The following is a 24,874-nucleotide window of genomic DNA, read 5'->3' on the forward strand; positions in this document are numbered from 1 at the left end:
ATCATATATAGATTTGTCATAACTTTTTGAAAGAGTATAAATCACCAATAGTCATATAAGCAATGTTGACCCATAATGTTATTTTCTACAAGCAACATGTTCATCCATTTGGAGTGTAGTGAGAGATTAAGAACTTTTGTTACGAAGAGCAAAAATGGATAATATTAAAAAATGGTCGTTCAAAATCAGTTAGAAACCGTTACGAAGTATATCAATCATAAGCACCTTGATCAGTGATCAAATGGCAGAACGACTCACTCTAATGGCTTGTCCTAGTGATCTCGCTTTAATATCGCTTAAATGAGTCAATGTTCGGCTCGAGCTCGACTCGCCAATGTTATCATCATTATTATTAGATTATATATAAAAAAAATAAAATGTTGTTTGGCAGTGGCGGATCCATGATTTTTTTTTCTATGGGTTCATTTTTTTTTTTCATAGTCAAATTTCTCACAATTAAACGTAGGAGTTTTCGGGTCGAATCGAGTCGGGTCGCGGAGCATACCAAACCTTGATGACTTTCTTTTCAATAATCGTTTACACTAGCCTTATAATTCAAGTTCTAACAAAAAAAATCACAAATTCTAAGTACATATTCACATAACACCAAGTATTCAAACATCCAGAGTGTCACACCCCGACCACGTAGAACATACAAAACGTGGCGGAAACGTCGGGGAGTGTTGTAACAGAATCAATTGTTTCAAATCCATGGCAATTGAAGTTTCGTTTTATTGATCAGATATGAAAGTATACATTGTTTAAACAAGAACCAAAGAGTACATGACATGAATTAACTAGTTCTTGTCTCGTTTTAAGTCACTAAGGCACAAGTCCGCCTAAGTATGTCTTGATAAGTCCTATGCATCATCTCCTGAAAACACATGTGAAAATAGGTACGTCAGCATAAAAATGCCTGTGAGATACATTGGTTTTTTTTTTTTATAGCCGTTCAAAAAAAAAAAAAAAAAAAAGATACATTGGTTTTGTGAAAAAGGAATTCATGACTTATGTTTGAGAAAATGTTTAGTCATGAACCTTGTAATTTGCTTTGTCTTGTAAATCATTTGAAAAACGATAAGATCAGATGATATGTATAACTAAGAGAACACTGTATGGTTAAGCGGATAACCATGTAAAATGTGTTTGTATAAGATAAGTTGTTTGTAAAACAATGTCTCGTGAAAAGTATGTTATTTGTATAAAATGTCATATGTCTCAAATTGAAATGATTCAAATAACGCTACGATATGTAATACCATACAAACACTTATATATAGGAAGTACCAGCGGCGTATCCACCATGCTTGTATCATATTACACACGCCTCGTTACTTAATCCCTTACTCAAACCAAACCATCAAGATGAAATGTTTAACAATTTCGGAAATGTTTATGTATAGTCAAATGTCTATTGTCAAATGTAAATCATGTCAATGGATACAACTGGTTTACACGGTTCAATGGTTACAAACGGTTCATATAATCGAAGGGTTAAGACGGTTCACATAGTCAAATGGTTACAACGGCTCAAAATGTAGTATAATGTGTTCATATGCTGGATGAGCATATGCAACAGAAATGCAATGTAACACAATGTACTCACCTGAGATTGCTTTGGAGTTCTTGTATAATAACCAGATAATGCTAAAGATCACGGGATATCAAACGGCACCTAATAGGTAGCTATGTTAATATACCGGACCAAATCGGAAGGATCGGATAGTACGCGGGTTCGTAAACCAAACGAGTATGGAGACTCGTGTAATATGGTTTAACAAAGCCTACATACTAAAATGAAACTTAACCTAAGTGCTTACGGTCCATCACGACCCGTTTAGGTAGCTTATGCTACCCTAACGCGTCGTTCGCGTAGAACGCGTTCGGAACGTCTAACATCGCGACCACAAGGTATAACCTCGGAAGGTTATTGCTATGGTCACCTAATGTGTTTGGTCGGATCCTAATAATTGACCAAATGGGTCGGGTTCGAAAGTATAAGCGATGGTTTAGATCGCTTACCTTACGACCCTATATAAGCGCTAAACTAAAAGTGACGAGCTAAGCATGTTAAAACATGCTTAACTAAGTTTAGAAAACAGGTTTGGTATCAAAACAAACGGTTTTGATACTCACGAGTAGTTTGGTTACAAAATATGCAAGAATGCACATTTTGGCCGAAACTACGACTCGTCACTGAGCCTAGATAACGTGGTAATCAGTAGGTATAGTCACTACGGACTATAACCATCGTGATCACGCTCACGTTATGAAGTTCCATGAACTTCGTTTTGACCATAGGCTGGTCAATGCAGAAAGTCAACAAAACGTTGACTTTCGGACTCGAAAAGCGAATAAAAGAGCGAAAGAATACTTACGGAGGGTCCCCGAATGCTAATCTAGATCAAAATGGCTCAGGTATGAAACAAAGGTTCCAACTTAGAGCTCTTGATCAGATTGTGTGGGTTTTTGCAACAAGGGGGGGTATTTATAGGAAAAGCATAACCGTTAGGATCGTTTATCGAATATCATGCCACGATCTCGCCCGTACACTTGACAAAAATATGGTGGTTACTGAAAATGGCCTTTGGCCTTTGATTGGGTGAAAGGGCATTGCCCTTGATCGAACGAAAGGCCAACTGCATTGAATGCAAACATTGAATCTGGTCTGACAGTCCCACGCGCCCCGCGTAAAGGTTGGCCTTACCTTTACGCGCCCCGCCTGAGGGTCACAGATCAGAATTTTCAATTTTGGTCCCTGCACTTCAGAAACACGTAATTTGGCCCATTTTGGCATGTTTAAGCCCCGTTAACCTCATTTCAAGGCTCTAAGATGAAGTTAAAGTGTAGGGGACTTGAAATATGCTCAAAAATATTCCGGATGTCGGTTCGTTTGGCCGTACGATCGCGATGTTCGCTTAATTACGACGGAATGCGCATAAGCGCGAAAGACGATCCAAATGACGCGACGAATGGATTTTTCTCATGCCAAACACTAAGGCATAATATTATAATGCTTACATAAATTTTTGGATGTCCGGATGTATTCAGAACGTAAGTTATGCGCGAAAGTGCAAACTTGTGCACTTTTTGACACTTTTAGCCCCTGAATGATCCAAAAGTTTGTTTTAGCATACCAAACCCCTCAAAGCCTATTTCTAAGCTATGTAAAGGATATTTATGGTATGTTTAACTTATGGACATGTTCCGGAATGTTCGTTACAGTTCAAATTGGCATACTTTCGCAGTTTGTCAAGTTTAGTCCCTGTAAGCGAATTAACTTGTTTTTGCCATACTGAAGCCTTCAAAACTTTTTTCTAAGTTATGTAAAGGTTATTTAAGGTATGTTAAGCATATGTTGATGTTCCGGAGTATTTGTCGCATTAAACTGAGTACGTTTACGCACCAGTTTGCGTATAATTCTCCAGAAAGCGTTGTAGAGTTTGAAATTGAACAAGAATTGATATGTGCAAAAGATACACATATTTATACAAGATCCCAAGTATGAAATACAGGCTTGGTATTTGTTTGATGGTCGTGGTGACACAGGTGTCACACAGAGCACCCAACTCAACAAAAAGATGTAGCCTCTGTTGTTATTCTGGTGTTGTTTGTGGGCTGCAACTGTTTTTTTTTTCTGACTTTGGGCCAGCGAAATAAATTATATAAATAATGAGAAATACTAAAGCATCACCTCGAACCCGGGACCAATAGTTTAGAAAGCAACGACTTGACCACCAGAACAGTTGTTCATCTTTATCTATGGGTTCATCCGATATATTATTTATGGGTTCACTACAGTTTTTTATATAAGCGTTCTGTTAAAATTTTGAAACTCAGTGGGTTCGGGTGAACCCGAAACTCACTATGTAGATCCACCCCTGTTGTTTGGGCTCGTTTAGGCTCGATAACTAAACGAGCTCTATTTCAGGCTCGAGCTCGTTAAAGCTCGGCTCGTTCAAGCTTTTAACTGAGCCAATAATGAATAGTTCTCGAGCCTTTGGGTTTTTTTACACCTCTATTTGATCCTAGGTTTTGTTTTGAAAGGTTAAATCTTCTGATGAAAAGGAGGTTGACTTGGAGGGGGGGGGGGTTGTAGTGGGTGGGGTGGTGATGGTGATAGATGTGGTGGGTGGTGACACTTTGAGATGGTAGAGAGAAAGATAAGTGTGTGAAAGAGAGTTGTGATTTTCTTTTTAATATATAAATAAATACTAAATAATAAGATATGGTGGAAAAAGACATAATTTCCTCTCATATGAGGGGCAAATGATTGTTTTTAACGTTGCAAATGGATGTTGTGTTTGGGCGTGAAGTGAAATTGAGATAAGTTAAATAGATCAGTGAGGAAAAATGACACTTTTAAAACCATTGGGGCAAAACCATTAAAACAATCAAACCACAAGAAGTTTAATCGAATGTTGTTTTGAAGGTGTTTTTGTTGCCGAAAGTTTGATAGGAATGTTTCTCCTCTTAGGGTGTAAGGGGTGCATGTCTAAGGGGATTAGACAATGTTTCCCCCCACCCAATCATGTTGTGCCATGTAATTTGCCTCTTATTTTGCCTATTGCCCAAAAAAAACATAAGAGGTGCATGACTAAAATTAGATTAGACAAACTAATTAAAAAAAAAACAAAATAAAAAATCATTGGTTGAATACTAGTGGTCCCCACCCAACGTTCATCACCTTTTCCCTTCCCCCATCGGCAAAGTCTCCACGATTTCCCTTCCCCCATCGGCAAACCCAAGTGGGGCGGATGTACCATATAAGAAGGGGTAGCCTCCGCTACCCCTTGGCGATCTGACGTTTGTGTAAATTTTGGAAAAATTTGACATTTTTAACGTTTTTTCGATTTTGTTACCCCTTTCTTTTAAGATGTTACCCCTATGAAAGTTTTCTAGATCCGCCACTGAACCCAACCTTAGTGGCGGTGTTGCCTATCGGTAAAAGACTTGCCGAATGTCTTTCCCGAACCACACCGTACACCGTTAGTGTTTGTTTAAAATTTCATATGAAACTTTTAATCGATTGTTGTTATTGGTACTGATTTCCTTTCAAGTTATTTGTGGTAGAGAGAGAGATGGGCCCTATCTCTTTAATTATTTTCTAACTAGGTTAGTTACCCGTGTGATACACGGGCTGAGATAATATATTATGTAAATAGATGTTACGAAATAAACTACATGAAACATGGGTTAGAAAATACAAAAATTGTAATCAGAAGTAATGCTTACATGAACTTTGTAACTAACTGTCTTTATTTTGTTATTGTCATTGTTATTGTTATTGAGGTTGAGATTCATTTATCATAAATGAAAAAAAAAAAAAAAACATAATTGTTAAAACAGAGTTTTTAAAAACTAAAAAAGACCATGGAGTCAAGATTGTTTTAAATTAAGATTGCAATTTAGAGTCCCAGTAATCATCTTTTGAGCATTTGAGTAAACTTAATGATAGTACTCTAATTACTTGAAAAGAGACATAATTGCCAATACGTAAGCAATTCAAACATATTAAACATGTAGTTGTAGTATAAGCAAAATAAATATTCAAATAGTAAGCAATAAGTAAAATTCTAAAGAGAAATCATATGTAAAAACTAGATTTTTGCCTTCGGCCGCGCGTTGCGTTGGCAACGGCTTAGTTGTTTATAGCTGGCAACACATTATATAATCCATTAACTATACGAAAACGCGTGTGTCGATGTATCCGATCTAAAGCATTGCGTTTACAAAAGAAACGGAATCAAACCCGGGTTGGTTCGTTTAGTGAGGGTTCCACCTAACCACTACACCGCCCTTACCTTCAAGACTTAGTAATGTCAAACGTACAGGAACTCGAATTTGTAGCGTCGAATGAAAGTGTATTCTATTTGACCCGACTCGTTTGCGAACAAAGTTGACGTTAAAACGTAAACCAAACGAAAACATACGTAAAAATAAGCATGAAAGCATATTATATTTGACCAGACTCGTTCCGAAAAAAAAAACTATGTTGAAACATGAGTTTTGTATCATTAACGCAGAAACGTGAAACATGAAAATGCATTATATATAGACTCGTTTTCGAAAAAATTGTCAAAATGAAAGAATGGAGGGTTAGTTCTTTTGTCAATTAAAAATTACAAAATATTTAAAAAAAAAAAGAGAATATGGAAATTGAAAGAATGCAACCATTTGACCATATCAACGTCTCATTTAGTCACAGCCAAACAATTGAATATTAAAAAGAAAAGGGATGAAGAGGGAGCCAAACAATTGAATATTAAAAGAAAAGGGATGAAGAGGGATCGAGGCTAACAATCAATGGAAAGTATGATGGCCAAAGTGTTAAAGAAAAGGAGGATCAAAAAGGTAAAAGTCACCGACCTTTAAGTTTAAGATTATATAAATGCACACTTCTCCAATACAATGAGTCAACGATTTGAATAAATAGGTCAATAAGAAAAATATATGCTTGTTTATACAATGGCGAGAAGGTCTCAAGAAAGATCCGCCCATCCGCACAAGCCCATAACGGGCGATTGGCATGATCTGGTTTAAGTTCCAGTTTTGTACATCTTACCCTACTCAAACCCTGCGTTAGCTTTGCTATTGGTGAGATTTACTGAGTATGATGATGATGTATTTTGAACCTTGATAATCCACCACATTTCATTTTTCATCTGATTATCATTACACCAGGCATGTTCATTATTAATCATCCTATTATATTTGCATACATATTATTAAAAAAATACATTATATTATACATATATTATACATATATTAAGAGCATTCATATTCTATCCATCAAAATATGTGAGGGGGAGTTTTTATATTATAAAGGGTATAAAAAGTGGCTGTGAGTGAAGGAGAGAGAAAATATTACTGTTCATCTGTATATTTGAGGGGACACTGTTCACCCACTATAATTTTTTTAATATATATTGAAAGTGGTTGTGAGTGAAGGAGAGAGAAAAATGTAATGATAATATTATTTAATTGAAAGGGAGAGAGAAAAAGTATTTGTTTTTAGTAAAAATATATTGATATACGAATTGTTTTTTAGTGGAATGTATGTATAATTTGATGGATTGGATGTGAATGCTCTAATAAGACTATCCACATCAAGGATGTTTATAGGTAATTCTTGGCTTATGTGGAGGGCATTTGTAAGAGGGATGAATTAGTGGGTGTTGTAGAGGATGACATGGAGGGTGTTCATTCTTAAGGATTCTTGGGGAAGAATGGTGAAGAATGGGAAATGGTGGGTCCTTTTTTTTTTATTTAGTTTAAATTTAATAAAATAATTATAATAAGGTTGTTTGTGGGAAGTATATATATGTTATTGTTGTGGGTAAAAAGTGTTTGTGGGAAGAATAAGTGAAAAACTGATGTGGCCGGCTGATTAGGCTGTTTGTAGAAAAGATAGCCTTTCACTGATGCGAATAGTCTAAGAGAAGCGAATAAACAGTTATAAAGGGCATTGAAGGAATTTCACATCATTATCAAAACACGTGTCACCTTCTTTCTTTGCCACCATAGATTATCTATTCATCTTCACCAAAATTTCATTAACATTGCACGGAGAAAAACCAGCAAATCGGAGTGAACCGGAAACGTGAGAGAAAAAGATACGAGGATGAGTAATGCAGCGGCGAGCCACCGGAAAACGACGGTCGTACTGGGGTTTGCGGTCACCGCAGCGGTGGTCAACAGTCACGCTCAAGTGTTGGCTAGGGTTTCGGTTGCCGTTTCAGGCAGAAACCGATGGTGACGGCGGTTAGGGTATCACAACAGTGATGAAGATGGCTTCAAGAGGCTCCAGTTGTGATTGATCTCTGTTTAACTCCGGCAAGAATTCCGGTAATCCTCGCTGTAATTTCATGTGTCTTTCACAGATCGATTTTCGATGTTTTAGTTTAACCTATTTTTAGTGTTGCAGAACTCCAGTGAATATTCTAATTTTGCAGCTCTTGATTCGGACGACTATGGCGACTGTTGGAGGTATAAGTGACCCCAAGGGAGTTCACTTCAGAACAGAACGATTTCGACAAGCTTCTTCAATTTGCCTTCATGAAGGTATCGTATCTTTGTCTTTCTGATTTTAGGGTTTCAAATTTGGGGCGAAATTCATGGTTTCAAGGTCTGTGGAATTCATTTTTGGAGCAGGTGGTTGTAGGTACAATGTATTAAATTGAAAGGGTAGCAAATGATGGTTGTGAGAAAAAAAACTTATGAAGCTATAGTTTGATGGAAGCCCTAGATGAACTCCACCAGCTACACCACCCATTTTGAGGTACGGTAACTAATTTCATCTAACCTATTCGACAGTCTCATTTGTAGGTGTTGGTGAAACTGACAAAAGGATAGGTTTAACCAATATCAATGTGCAGAATACCTCCCTCCCTTGCAGAAGTTTTTACAGCTTGAAAAAATAACGATACATGTATATTTCTTCAATTTTAATAAGCGAAGGTGATTAACAGTGGTCGTAGTTAGGGACTATGTACATAAACTACATATTGTAGCTAACTTGTCTTGGTTCAGTTTTTGCTAAAAAAAATGTTCCTTTGTGCATATTTTCATGCATTGTGTATCTTCTGTATATATATGGAACATATTTCTTGAGGAATCTAAAGTGCTTTCTTTAATATGAAGGTGAAAGGATGTTAGAAACTCGGGCCCTTGTCTTAGTTGATGGTGGACTTTGTTGCGATGGATGCGTTTGATAGGTAAGTAGTTGCATTAATTAAATAAAAAAGTTGGTTATCTATTTAACTTATAGTTATGCTTAATCTGACCTAGGTCATTGTTTGTATTTAACTGTGTGTTTGGTTATGTTATTGATGCTTATTTTGCGTTTTCATTTTTTATCCAGAAATAAATGATGTGCTGATTATATACATGATTATTGAGTTCAATTTTAGTGGTACAAATTGACTGTTAACATGTATTTTGCCTTTTTGAACAAGTCAAATGTTTAATCAGTTTTATTATAACATCCTTTCACCTTCATATTAAAGAAAGCACTTTATACCAGTGACTGACTCAGTGAGTGAATGGTAACTAAAGTGATTATCTGAGAGTTTTACTCCCATTTCACAAGACGTTTATTCTTCTACAACCCGTTCGACCCATTGAATTATTTGATCCTTGGTTTAAAAAAGCGCGAAATGAACAAAAGTGACAAGATCTAAAATCAAAGCGCAAATCGCAAAAGCGGAGGGCTTTTCGTACGCGAGGCGCAAGGTGCTTATATATATATATATTTTTATATATTCTATAGGCTTTTAGCATCCATGCCCAAAATATAGTTAGAAATAAGGTTTATATATGATTTAATGTATAACACTTTATAGCACAAAAACGCCTTCTGTACAAAAAGCGTGCGCCTCAGTGGGATGCATACATGTATAAGGCTTTTAGCATCCACGGCTTTTGAGCGTTGGTTAAACCCGACTCTAACGAAGCTGGGGCGTGATGCATACAGTTGAGTAGTTAGGTTTGTTCTTATACAATGTCCCTATTTTTTATCGAATTTTCTACTCCGTATTATGTTCTCCTGTGATGATTTCATTGTTAAAAAATTAATGGGAAAAAATAACTCTTTTCAGGTCTTCAACATCGGCATTGCAAGTCTTCAACACGGACGACACCCGATTGGTTAATAATTGAGTTTAGGTTTCCATTTTATTAAAAAATTGTCTTGTCCCAGCAATGAAGCGCGGGTGGAAACCACCAACGAATAAACTTTAAACAATGTGAACTACCAAATGATGTTGGATGAGGTTTAGCAAATGCTTTTTGTACATACGGCTTTCCCGCCGCAACGCGCGGGCGGGTATAAACCTAGTTTGTTTAAAGAACAAAACGTATTCACCTGCTATTTGTGTAATACGCACGGGTGCTTGCTCATTCAGATTGAGAACCATCCATTTTGCTGTCTCGTACATTTTATTGACCAATTGTCCCCTGCTTGATAAATAATATAGCATGACATAAAAATTTAGAACAATACCTCAATCAAAGTAGAACAATTATTACCCAGTTTTTCACTCATATATGGAGGGCTTCATCAGTTCATCATGAAATGGAGACTTGTCTCAAACAAAAAAAATAATAGTTTTGAATCCCTTCACAAAATACAACAATTTTTACCCAGGTTTACACTTAGAGCTTCGAATGTTTAAACATTCAAACACCATCCTAATCTAGGGCTGTAAACGAGCCGAGTCGAGCCAAGCTAGACCCAGCTCGAGCTCGGCTCGAACTCAATTCAAGCTAACTCGGCTCGAGCTCGAATTTCAAATCGAGCTAAGATTTGAAGCTCGACTCGATTAGAATTCGAGCTAGCTCGGCTCGGCTCGATCTAGCTCGAACTAACAAAAAACCGCCTAATTTACTACTTAAAAAGCCCTTAAAATGAATTTCTTCATAGACTAAGGGCCATAATTGCCATTTAATTTAACCATATGGCTAAATATGCAGGTATAATTAGTTAATTCACTTTGTACATTGTCTTTTACCTTCTTTTTTAGGGAAAATACTCCCTTACTTTTTGTTTTCTAAGCGATGTGGGACAAAAAAAAAATGAAGGATGTAAACCTTATCGAGCTCACGAGCCGAGCCAGGCCAAGCTCGAGCTTGGCTCGTTTACAAACCGAGCCGAGCCGAGCCGAGCTGGCTCGTTAACAACCGAGCCAATTTCGAGCCGAGCTTTCTTCGAGCTTTTTTCGAGCGAGTTTCGAGCGAGCTGCGAGCCACGAGATTTTTAAACACCCCTATCCTAATCCTAAATATAATAAATTTGACTTTCCAAGTCCATTAACACACTTTTTTAGGGATGTAAATAAGGAAGAAAGATTTAGGGAGTTTGATTTATAGCAGAATCGTAACAATTAATCATTGATAGCCAGCGGCCCGAGCGTATCCACTTGGATCTCGAACCCTTTCGTAAACCGATTTAGTCTTAAAACAGCAAACATAGATTGGGGTTTCTTGAAATGAGGAGAATGGAATATCAAATGGTGTTAACGGTTGAAGATGGATATCGATACAATTAGTAGAATACGGCGGGGAGGGTTTTCTTCGTATCCGCGGTTGAAGGTTGGGAGGATTGTCTAAATTAAAAACCTAATTAGAAATAGAACAGAGGAGAAGAAGAAAATAAGAGGTAGAATACTCGAATGAATAATATATGACACGTGTACAAAAATCTTACGTTGGCAGTAGGGAATACATAAAGCAAGGAAGAAATTAGAGAGGGTGGGCTAAAACCAAGCCAAGTGTATAATTATTTTCATCTATAAGTATAGAGATTGTTAGGGGTATTTTAGTCATTTAACAAGACTTCACAGAGAAACTTAATATGAGTTACTGATAAGGATCACCCGAATGCAAATATTGTAACAACTGAGACCAGGTTTGTAAATATTAAAATATTGAGACAAAGTCTGCAATATGCAATATGCAATATCTGCAAACCATAAGAACTAGGGGTGTAAACGAGCCGAGCCGAGCCCGAGCTCGGCCAAGCTCGAGCTCGATTAACTTATGAGTGCTCGGGCTCGAGCTCGGCTCAATTCGAGCTTTTTTTTCAAAGCTCGAGCTCGGCTCGTTTGTATTTTATCAAGCTCGAGCTCGGCTCGGGCTCGGCTCGTTTATTATCTATCAGTTAGTATATTAAATAAAAAAATATAAAGAATAGACTTTTAGGCTTGCGAGCTCGATAAGTAAAGTTCGGGCTCGGGCTCGTTTATTAAATAAGCTTATTTTTAGGTTCGATGTCGGCTTGTAAACAAGTTTAAATAAGCTCGGCTCGGCTCGTTTACACTAAGGCTCGATAAGGCTCGACGAGCCTAACGAGCTTCACATGTGAGGCTCGAGCTCGGACTCGATAAACAAACGAGCTTTGTTTTGAGACTCAAGCTCGGCTCGGGCTCGATAAGGCTCGGCTCGTTTCGAGCTTTTTCTCGAGCCGATCTCGAGTAGCTCGCGAGCCGCTCAGCTCGTTTGCACCCCTTAAGAACCAACCACACATTTAACTCTTAAAAAAATATATAAACATAGTTATTAACCGGTTAACAAGTGTTTAACCTATTTGGATACCAATTTAATCGTGTTTTAAACACGCTAACCAGTTTAAGCAACTAAACCTGTTACGTGTTTAACCTTTAGGGGAGATATAATTTTGTCACTAAAATCAACACCACCGACTCTGAAACCCTACAACTAAGCCATCCCTATTCCGATCAAACCGTCGCTGCACCGTCACAGTCACCATCTCCTAAAAACACAATGTCATGGTTCGCTCGATCTATCGCCAACACCTTCAATCTCGACGACGATGAACAACAACAACACTCTCCAACAGATCCACACCTCCAACCACAAGACGACGATTCATCTCGAGGAGGCGTCAAAGAAGACTTATCAGAAATCACCAAAACCCTAACCACTAAACTTTGGGGCGTCGCATCCTTTCTCGCTCCTCCACCGTCCGATCATCCTCCTCATTCAGATCCGGAACCGGTGTCTGGAATACGGAGAGACTTTGCGGAGATCGGAGGGAGGTTTCGGAGTGGAATTTCAAAGCTCTCGAGTAATATTCATGTGTCGGAGATTACCAAACTGGCCACGAATATTCTCCAACTGTCGCCGGAGGACGCTGCGGAAGCTATTGGTGTTACGGATGAGGTTTTGGCGTTTGTTAGGGATGTTACGATGCATCCAGATACGTGGATGGAGTTTCCGATTGATGAGGATGAAGATGACGCTGAAGGTAAACTTATGGTTGATTGTTTTATGCATATTTGATATGGAATTAGATAATATGTACCTGTGTTGACTGCTAGGGCACCTAGAGGTTGTTTTGAACATGAAAATTATTGATTGTATATGAGTTTGTTTGTAGTAGGAGTGCAAACGAGCCGAGCGGCTCGCGAGCTACTCGAGATCGGCTCGATAAAAAGCTCGAACGAGCCGAGCCTTATCGAGCTCGAGCCCGAGCCCGAGCTTGAAATTAGGATCGATTAGATATCGAGCCCGAGCTCGAGCCTTGTATGTGTAGCTCGTTTAGGCTTGACGAGCCTTATCGAGCTTAGTATACTTTAGGGTTTAAACTATGTATACTTTTTTGAGTAAATTACGTTTTTGACCCCTGTGGTTATATCACTTTTACTATATTAGCCCAAAATAAGAATTTTTAACATATCTGCCCCCATGGTTTCTATAACTAACCATCTTGGCCCCTGAGTCTAGAGATCATGGGGGCCAAAATGGTTAGGTATAGATACCATGGGGGCCAAAATGGTTAAACTTATAAACTTAGGGGCCAAAATGGTTAGTTATAGAGACCATGGGGGCAGATATGTTAAAATTTCTTATTTTGGGCTAATATAGTAAAAGTGATATAACCATAGGGGCCAAAAATGTAATTTAATCTACTTTTTTTTGAAGGATCTAGATGTTCTTTTTTAATTGAGTTCTCAAACTATCGAGTCGAGCTCGAGCCGAGCCTTGGTTCATTAACAACCAAAAACGAGCTCAAGTCGAGCTTTAGCTTGTTTTAACTCGCGCCTTAAATGCTTAGATCGAGCTTTCGAGCCGAGCTCGAGTTTTAAGTTTTATTAACGAGCCGAGCTCGAGCCCAAAATCCAAGGCTTGAATCGAGCCAAGCTTGAGCTTTAGAAAGTTGTAACGAGCCTAGCTTGATTAAGGTAAGGCTCGGACTCGGCTCGGCTCGTTTGCACCCCTAGTTTGTAGGGGGGGGGGGGTTATTGAAGAATAATTAGATAATTATAACTCTATCTTTAGGATTCTAGCATTGTTAACCCAATATTTAGACACAAATAAGCTTTATATATGTGTTTTAATGTTGAAATTACATACATGTACAAGCTATAAGGCATGTTGTACAACAACCTGCTGCACAAAAACAGGGAAAATACATGAGGCGTGCGCCTCAGGGTCACTTTTTTTGCAAAAAAAGAGCGCCTCATGTGCGCTTTTTGTAATTGTGTGTCTTATGTAGGCTGAAGCGGTGAGGAGGCCTGCGCCTTACGCCTAGGCACACTTTTTAAATCCAGGATCATGGAATCATGGATCGACTGATAGACCTCGTATTTTGCTCTTTGGGGCACCTTATCAACCGTGGCTTTATGTCATCATCATCATGCTCTTTGGCGTTTGAACCATCATGACTCTTCAATCAATCGACGTGTCTGTTGATGTTTGTGATGTTTGGCGCCTTATCTGAAACGGCGTGTCTTTCTTGATACGTCTTTTCGTTTCCCTTCTGATGTAGATTATAAACTTTCATCTTGTCGCTTCTGGACCTTATACTAACTAACTAATCTAATACAACATAAACTTAACTATTAACAATTAACTAATTACGCAACAATCCTTGGACTTAAGGATGCGAGGGATTAGATCTTCACTTGTAACTGAGGCTGTATAAATAGAATATTTTCATAAACGTTATTTGATTTGTGCTCAGAAGTCAGAACAATGGTCATGTGTTTCCATTATGTATAAGAACTCATATTTGCGACTTGCTTGTAAGTTATAACCGAGGTTGTATAACGTACTTGACGATAGAATATTTTCGTAAACATTATTTGATTCTTGAATTTTTTTTTTTGTTTTTCATTCTGTTCCAGATTTTGAGTTGTCTGATGCACAACAAGAGCATGCTCTGGCTGTTGAAAGTTTGGTACCGCGATTGGCTGCTCTTAGGATCGAACTTTGTCCCGGTTATATGAGTGAAAGTTCCTTTTGGAAGATATATTTTGTGCTTTTGCATCCTAGACTTGAACCTCAGGTTGCTGAGCTTCTTTCGACACCCGAGGTAATTTCTACAGGAATTATTCATAGTTTGGCATATAACGTGTAACACCAATCTATGCCCTTAATATCGGTGACGTATCGGTCCCCTAGTAAAATATCAGTGGCAAATATCGGTCAGAATACCGGTACCGATATTATCGGCAATATTGACTGATTATATATCACCGAATTATTAGTGTTAAATTGCTATATATATAAATTCTGCATTATATTAAAATTACCGATATCCCACCGATATCTCACCGAGATAACCTATATCTCAAAAATCGGTCCTTGACCGATATCCGATATTTTACCGCATTAACTGCATAGACGCCAATTTGTCTATATGACAGATGTAAAGGTTAATATTGACATAAAAGTAGCAGTTTACTTCGAGATAAGCATATAATTACATATGCGAAGAGCAAACTTAGGGATGAGCATGGTACCCGTTCGGTACTGAACCAGTACTGGTACCGAAAATCCCCAAAAGTGGGTACCGGTACCGAATATACCCGGTACGGTATGGTTCGGTACCGGTACCGGTATTTTAGTGTAAAAACCGGTACCGAAAATGTCAAAAGTCGATATCGAAAATGTACCTGGTTCAGTAAGTTCAGTACCGGTACCGGTACCCAGTACCATTTGCTCATCCCTAGATACCTAATTACCATCATCTGTTATTATGTCATGATCTACACTTATCGTTACTTTCATGCAGATTGTTAAAGCCCGAGCATCATTAACACATGAGTTGAAGGCCTGTTCCGACACACAGACACATGATAAGCCTTCTTCTGTGCCATCTGTTACTCAATCAGAATCTGTGCCTCTTGAAGTATTAACCGTCGAAGCAGAGAAGACCGATAAACATCCTGTCCCAACTGAAGAACTTCAAGTTGTAGACAAATCCGTCATCCAAGAGGAACCGAGAAATGAGACCAGACCCGAAAGTCAAAAACTGCCTTCGAAAACCGTCACTGATGTAGTTGAAGATAAAGACGAGGATGATTGGTTGAAGGAAGATACCTCGGAAAATGTAAACGTTACTGGTACAAGTAAAGTTCCCATTGACAATGACGAAGATGTATCGTTCAGTGATCTTGAGGACGACGACGACGGAGATGCTCCAACAAGGTATACAAAAACGGCGTCTCGCTCTTTGACCGCTGACCATGCTGGACAGAAGGATTCTGATGGTTGGCTTGATGTTGATGACATTGATGTGGCATGATGATGATGATGATGATGATGATGATGATGATGTTTTAGTCTGTTATTTTTCATTCATTGTTGATGTATTATTTGTGTATGTTATTTTTGTGAATATGTTGCTTACAGTTTCTGCAAAATTGAAGTCACTTGGAATTGCTAGATGCGTATATGGATGTCCCACCAGTGGCGAAGCTTGAGATTTCCGACCGAGGGGTCGAAAACAAATATACCCAAAAATTTCTATAAAACGGGGGTGGAAAACGTATATATCCAAAAATTTCTATAAAACGGGGGGTCGAAAACATATGTACCCAAAAAAATTTATATGAAAACTACATACTCTCCACTACTGAGCGAAAAGTTCAAGGGGTCGGCCGCCCCCTCCCGCCCCCACTATCCTTCGCCCATGTGTCCCACAATAAGATGCTTCATGCTTATACAGAATCAATTAGATAGAGAATTGTAAGAACTGAATAAGCACTTCTATCTAGTGATGATTATGTATGTAAGACTTTTAAGTGCTTTCAGTTTGAACATACTTCTTGAGGCATAAAAATTATTATCATGCAACCCGAACGTGACCCATATTATTATGGGTATGACTAGACATCTTCGGCGAACCTGCAAGAAAGGAGGAGACGGTGAAGGGATTCTAACGACTCATTACACACCGGGCCATTAACATCGTTATCTTACATTAAAAACAATTTACAATTACTAGGGTTGGTGGCCCAATGGGAGAAGCAAAATTTCTAGGAGCACCTAAATTGTGGAGGTCATGGGTTCACGTACTTAAAAGACGAAAATTTTCCGTTCAAAAAAAAAAAAAAAACATTTTACCCTTGTCATATAATATGTTTGGCTACGTACATACTTTTTAACGGCTAAAATCACAACACTCCTGTCTTTAACATAATTTGAACCCATACTAATTGGTTAGAAAACACATCACTTTACCACCGGGTATTCCTGTGAGACATGTACAAACATACTTTTAAAAAGAAGTTTCATTAAAAATAGGTTAAGGTGCATGGTTTTTGAACTTTAGGGAAAACATTTTAAAAAGGAGTTTTGTTGAAAATAGGTTAAGGTGCATGGTTTTTTAAACTTTAGGGCAAACATTTCCTTTATTGAGGCAATAGATATTCTTTTATATGATTTTGATATTCGCCCATTTACTAAATTTCATCATAAATTCCATATCACTTTAAATGCTTAACTGACAAAAAAAAAAAAAAAAAGTAGTGCATAATATGAAAAAGATATCAAGACCTTTCACTAGTTCACTTTTTTATAAGGCTGCACGGTGTGGGGATCAGCCGGATCAGCCTTGGATCGTCAGTTATCGGTGCCGATCCTCCGCCCATTTCGCCCCCCCCCAGCGGCGTCCTCCCCGGCTTCTTCTGGACGTTCAAGCCGGTCCACTACAAGACAAAACCCCCCACACACACATATATACATACAACATATACATATAATTTAGGTCCATCCCCCATTCCTTACCTCCATCCTTTTTGCCCCATCCTTACACCCGATCTACGTGGCGTCTACGTGGCGGATCATCCTCCAAGGATGAACCATCACCATACCGCATAGTCTAACTTCACATGTTTTTTATATACTATTAAGGCAATCAATAGGTTTAGAATACCAATGATCTCTTGGTTTAATGGTTAAGGGGGAGGTGAGAAGTTTTGCTTCTCTTAAAAGTTCTGGGTTCAAGTCCAGGCAAGGGGTTTTAATACTAACTTGGTGATACTAACATACTAACTACTAACCCGGTTAGCGATATCCTAACCGTACGTAGTTCAAAAAAATAGGTTTAGGATCATTTAAAAAAGATGAAATTTGTGAGAATAATAAAAATGAAGATGATGAGGACACATATCATTATTTAATTTATTGGCAATTAAGTAATTTAATAAAAAAAATAATTAAAGATAATATTCAAAAACCCACATGCAATACACATGCAAGTTCCCCCGTTCTTTTTAAACGTCAATAACTTTTCTCACGTAACTTAAAAAAATTACACCATAATAACCAACATTTTTTTTATCTTTAATATGAGTCCCATATTGGTATACTTATATAGAGAAAACAAATTATGTTTCGATCGGATGTTTTAGTCCATGGTGTTTTGTGTATGTTGTTTTAATTGTATAGTGATTCAAGGCGTTGTGTTTTACAGTAAAACACCATAAACGTATATAAGACACCATAACATTGCAAATACCATTTACATTCAATCTTTCAATCTTGTTTTCTTTGGTGTTTAATTTTAGGAATTCAAAACAGATTATGGTATCTTGTAAAAGGAAAAATTAGCTCGTTGAATTTAATGATATTTTTTTATTGCTAATGGAATTGTGTCTTTGTATACTTGTATCGTGTCTTATTTTGTATGGTGCTATATTTTAGTTTGATTGTGTTTATGTATAAGAAAATGGTAGTTTGCTGAATTCAATGGTATTTGCAATGTTATAGGGTCTAATAGACGTTTGGTGTTTTACTCTAAGTACTTTGCTGAATTCAATGGTATTTGCAATGTTATGGTGTCTTATATACGTTGATGGTGTTTTACTATAACACAACGCCTTGAATCACTATACAATAAAAACAACATACACAAAACACCATACTAAAACATCCGATCGAAACGTAATTTTTTTCTCTATATAAGTATAGCAATATGGTACTCATATTAAAGATAAAAAAACACTCGTTATTATGATGTAATTTTTTTTAAAAGTTACGTATAAAAGTTATTGGCGTTTAAAAAAGACTGGGGGAACTTGCATGTGCATTGCATGTGGGTTTTTTAATTTAAAAATGTTAAATTTACCTTTATACCCTTAATATAGAAAATTAATTATTTTAATGGTAAACACTATTTACAGTTTTGACATTATAATTTCAACAATTAGATTATAGATCAAAGGGTATAGATTCTTTTCTACACTACTCACGAAACACACCTTTTTTACAATAACTCTACCCGCAATGGATATTCTTTTATATGGTTTTGGTCATCCTTCGATTAGCACCGTTTTACGTGCCCCCTCCACCCTACGTTAGAGCATAGTTTTACACCTCTGACCCGCAACGCGAGAGCTTAAGACTAGTTAATATTAGTTTTAAATATATCTCCTTCTTTCATGCCATGATTTAAAACTCTAGCATTATGTGATGTATATCATTATATGTATACATCAAATAAAACAAATTATCATAATGGCAATAACGTATTATAAATGTTGATAAAAGATCAAATACAAATTTGGCTATCGTACAAAACATACGAATGACGTAGAAAAATAAAAAAAAACGGTGACATTTTCGTAATTATTCTATTAGTAGAATAATTATCTTGATGAACTAGTAGAGTAATTATGATACATTTGTAGAGTAATTTTGAATTTTATGTTGTTTTATGCACTTGTAGAGTAATTTTCAATTTTATATTGTTTGATAAATTGAAGAGTCAATGTGTCTGTTATATTTTTTGATGAACTGGTAGAGTAATTATGATGCATTTGTAGAGTAATTCTGAATTATATGTTGTTTGATGAACTTGTAGAGTAATTGTGTATGTTATGTTATTTTGATGAACTAGTAGAGTAATTATCATACACATGTAGAGTAATTTTGAACAATTACTTGCTTAATGCACATGTAGAGTAATTTTGAAACTATCTTTTGTAGTAGTGTATTAATGATGAATTAGTAGATTAATTATGATGCACTTGTAGAGTAATTTTGAATAACTAGTTATTTGATGCACTTGTAGAGTAATTTTGAATGATATCTTGTAGTAGTGTATTAATGATGATCTGGTAAAGTAATTATGATGCACTTGTAAAGTAAATTTGAATTGTGTTTTGTTTGATGAACTTTTAGAGTAATTATGTCTGTTATGTTATCTTGATAAACTAGTAGAATAATTATGATATATTTTTAGAGTAATTTTGAATTTTATATTGTTTGATGCACTTTCAGAGTAATTTTAATAATTACTCTACTAATAAAATTATGAAAAAGTCATCGGCTTTTTTTACTTTTCCACGTCATTCGTACATTTTGCACGATAACCATATTTGTACGGGATCTATACTCTATAAATGTTAACTGGAAACTATTAGCGGTATTTTTTTGAACAGCCAACTAAATCACCGGATAAGCATACTGGGATGCCCTCAATCGATCAAACGCATCCCCTCCTTCATAACGATCAAAGTTGGATGCATACTCAAGCCACCAGTTCCGGGGAAAACCCGCCCGCCCAAAGGCCCACTGCGGTAAAACTCGGTTTAGCTCGGTTTTGAACTGGCGACCTCCAGAGAGGCCTAGTTCTAAACTTCATTGTCAGTACCAACGTTCTTTAAAATGATGCTAGTGAGAGTTGAACTTAGGACCTTAATAAAATAAAACAAGTGACTAACCACTAAAGAAACTATGAGGACACCTATTAGCGGTATTAGTTATTGGAATATGAAAATAGTTTTAAGAAAAAAAAAGCCGACATCATATATACTATATATTCTGGGATCTCATTGGCCCATGGACTATGACGTAAGCAACTCCCCTTCCTATTAGATGCTGACACGTGTACATCACCCTTCTCACTTGTTTTATTTCTTAGTGACTAAGCATGAACAACCATTCATTGTATAATTTTCAGGATTAATTTTGTCGATGATAACACCTTTTTGTATTATCTTTTGAAAAGAAATGTTTTATAATGAAACTCGTAGATCATGTGTATTTAATCGACAATTGTAAAATATTTTTGTTTGATTCAATTGCAAAGTTATCATCATGTCATATATTGTTTTATAAACAAGTCGCTTTATGCTTGATTTTGTTAATTATCATGATTTTCTTCTCATGGTATATACTATATAGTATATTAATCTTCTATGCAAACAAGTTTTGCTTGATTTAGAGGCTTTGGAGCGAGGTATACGCTCGCTAATGATGTGTGGATCGTCGACGACATTAAAGCAAAGATGTGATTCTCACTTTTACAGCTCCTTTATATATTTAGAGAAAATTTAAAGTGTTTGTGTGATGGTGTGATTATCGTGATTCTTTGTTTAAAATTAATTTTATATTGAATGTGTGTATGTAGTGTCGTCGGGTTATAATGAAAAGTCTCAAATCTCTAAGAAGCGTGAGGAGCAATCACGAGACATTACATGTACCGAAGGTGAGAGGTAATCACATTGTATAATTTGCATCAAACTAAACGTAAAAATCTAGGCAATAGTTACATAATCACAAGGCATCATTATATGGGAAATAAACACAATGTGTATTAAGTGGGATGTGTAGGTAAACACCATGCTAAAATCAAGTTGCAACATTCTACACATCAAGTTTAAAGAAGATTTAAAAAGCTTTTCAAAACTTATAGAAATCTTATGTTATAGCTAAGGAGAAAAAAATGATCGATTGGTAGGTAATAATTATTATACTAAATAATAAAGAAATGAGTTAAGTTAAAATATAAAACATAATATCTATTGGAGGTTTTATTTGAATTAACTAAGTTACAAAGATACTACCACTATTATGCGTTTTATAATTAAGGTGGTCCCATGTTAGACTGTTGTTAAATTTTCCAGTTAAATATATCTGAAATGATTAAAATACCTTTGTAACTAAAAATATAAAATTAACCACCACTATATCACACTAAACCAAATCATCTTGAAAAACAATGGTGCCGAATGAACTAATCTTTCATGTCAGTAGCAAAGGTAACAAATCTAAGAAACGATGGTTCGAGATTCACAAACCGATTCAGAGATTTGTAGATTTTTGGGTGAGAAGGGTGAAACTCCACCAGAAAAGTCATAAGTTGGATGGTGGTGGTGGTTGTAGCATCGGGTTTAGACCGGGTGGTGAGGGGGGGGGGGTGGCTCATTGTATTTCTGCCAACCATCACCATAATCTCGGTTTTTTCGGCTACTGAGCCGATGTTGGTGACTCATTGTTTTTCCACCAACCATCACCATAATTTCGTTTTTTCGGCAAGTGAGGTGGAGGTAGTGGTGGGGCCCACAAGGCTTTTATAATTTTTTTAATATTATATATAACTAACTTTTTTTTATTTAACCTATTTATTTACTTATGTCTTTTAAATAACTTTTGGTCGTTTTACAATGACTTAACTGAAAAATTTAACGATGTTAGTTAATATGGACCGTGATAGTTACAAAATTCATACCACCAAGAAAATCAATTTAATTTTGAGGGCATTAGTGAAATATGTGCAAAGCACAATACCATCAAGTAATTTACTCTAAAGAAATACATGGTGATGTGACAATTAGGGAGTGATATTCAAATACCTAGTGTTCTAAAACGATTTATGTTTACGGGTTGGCGGGGTACAACACAATCTCGAAAATTTTACATGAGCATAAACTTAACACGAATTTGAAAATCGTGTCATATATACACATGAACCCCGAAAACCGCTCTAATAACCCAATTTGTTTTGTTTCGCATATTAGTACTTTAAAATTCTAAATGTACATATTATTTCATATTTTAAATAATATATACTATGATTAGTTTTGTCAAACTTATTTTTATAGTTTTAAATTTTGTCATAAAAACTCAAATGGTTTAACTATTACATAGAATACATTTAAAAAAAAACCTTTGAAAAACAACAAATAGTGAAATAGGTTAAACAAGTTAACTGAGGAATCCATAGGATTAACATAAACATGACCTGTTTTGCTAAACGTCTTCGTTGATTCAACTCAAAAGTGACTTTGACCTACCTGTTTAGACTAATTAAAACTGCCGTGTAAATTTCGTGTCAGCTTCGTTTCGTACTTATTCCATAATATCACTTTTAAACCTGGCCCATCTATATCCAACTTTAGTGACAAGAATGCTCTCCATGGACCCGACTCATACTTCATATTTGCCCTTAAATACCCCCAACCCAATCCATAGTTTCTTCCCCTCTCCTCTCACCTTTCCATAATTCCATACAATGTCCTCTTCAACCAATTTCCTCAACAACATTCTTCTCAACTACCCTCTTCAAGCCCCGGTCCCGAACATCACAAACAGCACGACTTCCTCCTCCGATGAAACCAGGAACAAACGGAAGATATCTAACCGCGAGTCAGCCAGGCGGTCCAGAATGAGAAAACAAAAGCATTTGGAGGATGTAAAGAGCCAAGTAACAAGGTATAAGATGGTTAACCACCAACTTATGAACCGGTTACGCCTTGTGAACCATAATGGGCAGATTGTCCAGCAAGAGAACCAGTGGCTTTTGTTAGAGTTAGTGATGCTACAACAAAAATTAAACCATTTACATAATCTAATGGCTGAACCGGAGCTTCACCACACGTTGTTACCGTCTGCATGGCCATGCAATAATAATGTTACCACTGTATTTAGTGACCAAAACCAACTTCCGTTGGTAACATTATAATCTGAAATATGGATGATCAGTCTCTATATTATTGAGGCAGGAGCATAGTAAGAAAAGAGAAGAGTTAAATGTCATTTTAGTCCCTGTGGTTTGGGTCATTTTGTCAGTTTAGTCCAGAGGTTTCATTTTTCGTCTGTAGGTCCAAAAAGGTTTCACCGTTGCCTTTTAGTCCATTGGGTTAACTTCGTCCATTTTTTCCTTTAACGAGAAGGGCAATTCGGTCATTTTATATGTAATTCTGTAAACTAGAAGGGAAATTCGATCATATAAAATGACTGAATTGCCCTTCTCGTTAACAGAAAAAATGGATGAAGTTAACTCAGTGGACTAAAATGACAACAGTGAAACCTTTTTGGACCCACGGGTGAAAAATGAAACATTTAGACTAAATTGGCAAAATGACCCAAACCTCCTAGACTAAAATGGCATTTAACTAAAAAGAGAATTTTAATGTTTTTTTTTTTTTTTTTTTTACTTTTTATGTAATTATTGAAAGAAGATGGCTTTCGGCAAGCCCCGGGTGTAGTGAATTGAATAATAAATATATTGAAATTTTATTTTGGTGTAAATTTATCTATATAGTAGTTTTGAATATGACATGCATATGTTAGAAAAAAAAACTTTGAATAGTAAAAAGTTTTAAATCTATCTATATGCATATGTTACATGTGAGTAAATTAAATAAATAGTCAATTAGTCATGTTTTATTTTACGGTTTGTTTGATATTACACTAGTCTTTAGCCCCCGCGTTGCAGGGAGTGATGTAAAACCGTGCTATCATCCGAGTAGCAACCGAACGGCAATCAAAATGATATTAAAATACGAATTTCTAACATAAACGTAGATAAAGTCGAATTTATACCGACACATATAAAAAGTCGAGGACTAAAAAAACTTGAGGGATCAAATGTGACCACTAAACACCGTGCTAAGTAGCGACCGTATCCAAGAAAAAAAGCCTAAAACAAAAACTAATAAAAAAAATTAAACTCAATAAACTACGGGAAAATGAAAAACATTAAAAGTTCACCAAAAGAAAAAGAAAAAAATACATAAACACAAAGGAAACTCCCACAAAAGACAAAATATGCACTATTTCTCAATACCGATACATATTAAAAAGTGAAGGGGTTAAAAAACATGAGGGATCAAATATGACCACTAAACAACGTGCTAAGTAGCAACCGAATGACGACCGTATACGAAAAAAAGTCCAAAACAAAAAACTAATAAAAATCTAAACTCATTTAACTATGGGGAAAATTATAAGAACCAAAGTTTTATAATAAAAATAAATAATATTAAAGTTCACCAGAAGAAAAAAAATAGAAAAAAAAAACATTAGCACAAAGGACAACCCAAAAAAATAGACACTA

At 36.3% G+C, this 24,874-nt stretch overlaps 2 protein-coding genes and 1 long non-coding RNA gene across 3 annotated transcripts; all 3 read left to right on the top strand.

Moving 5' to 3' along the window:
• Window positions 1–7,509: 7,509 nt before the first annotated feature.
• On the top strand, window positions 7,510–9,868 carry LOC110889257. The gene is made up of 5 exons (XR_002563481.2): window positions 7,510–7,848; window positions 7,928–8,064; window positions 8,155–8,281; window positions 8,644–8,717; window positions 9,600–9,868. It is a non-coding gene; the product is annotated as an uncharacterized LOC110889257 (long non-coding RNA).
• Window positions 9,869–12,092: 2,224 nt separating this feature from the next.
• On the top strand, window positions 12,093–16,199 carry LOC110889256. The gene is made up of 3 exons (XM_022136764.2): window positions 12,093–12,766; window positions 14,649–14,836; window positions 15,539–16,199. The coding sequence occupies exons 1-3, from the start codon at window positions 12,283–12,285 to the stop codon at window positions 16,049–16,051; spliced, it is 1,185 nt and encodes a 394-aa protein (XP_021992456.1). The 5' UTR covers window positions 12,093–12,282; the 3' UTR covers window positions 16,052–16,199.
• Window positions 16,200–23,047: 6,848 nt separating this feature from the next.
• On the top strand, window positions 23,048–23,497 carry LOC118483953 (bZIP transcription factor 2-like). Its single transcript, XM_035979772.1, has one exon. It carries the CDS (start codon window positions 23,048–23,050, stop codon window positions 23,495–23,497), a length of 450 nt encoding a protein of 149 aa, XP_035835665.1.
• Window positions 23,498–24,874: the final 1,377 nt, after the last annotated feature.

This window comes from Helianthus annuus, chromosome 11, assembly GCF_002127325.2.
Source record: "Helianthus annuus cultivar XRQ/B chromosome 11, HanXRQr2.0-SUNRISE, whole genome shotgun sequence".
NCBI lineage: Eukaryota > Viridiplantae > Streptophyta > Magnoliopsida > Asterales > Asteraceae > Helianthus > Helianthus annuus.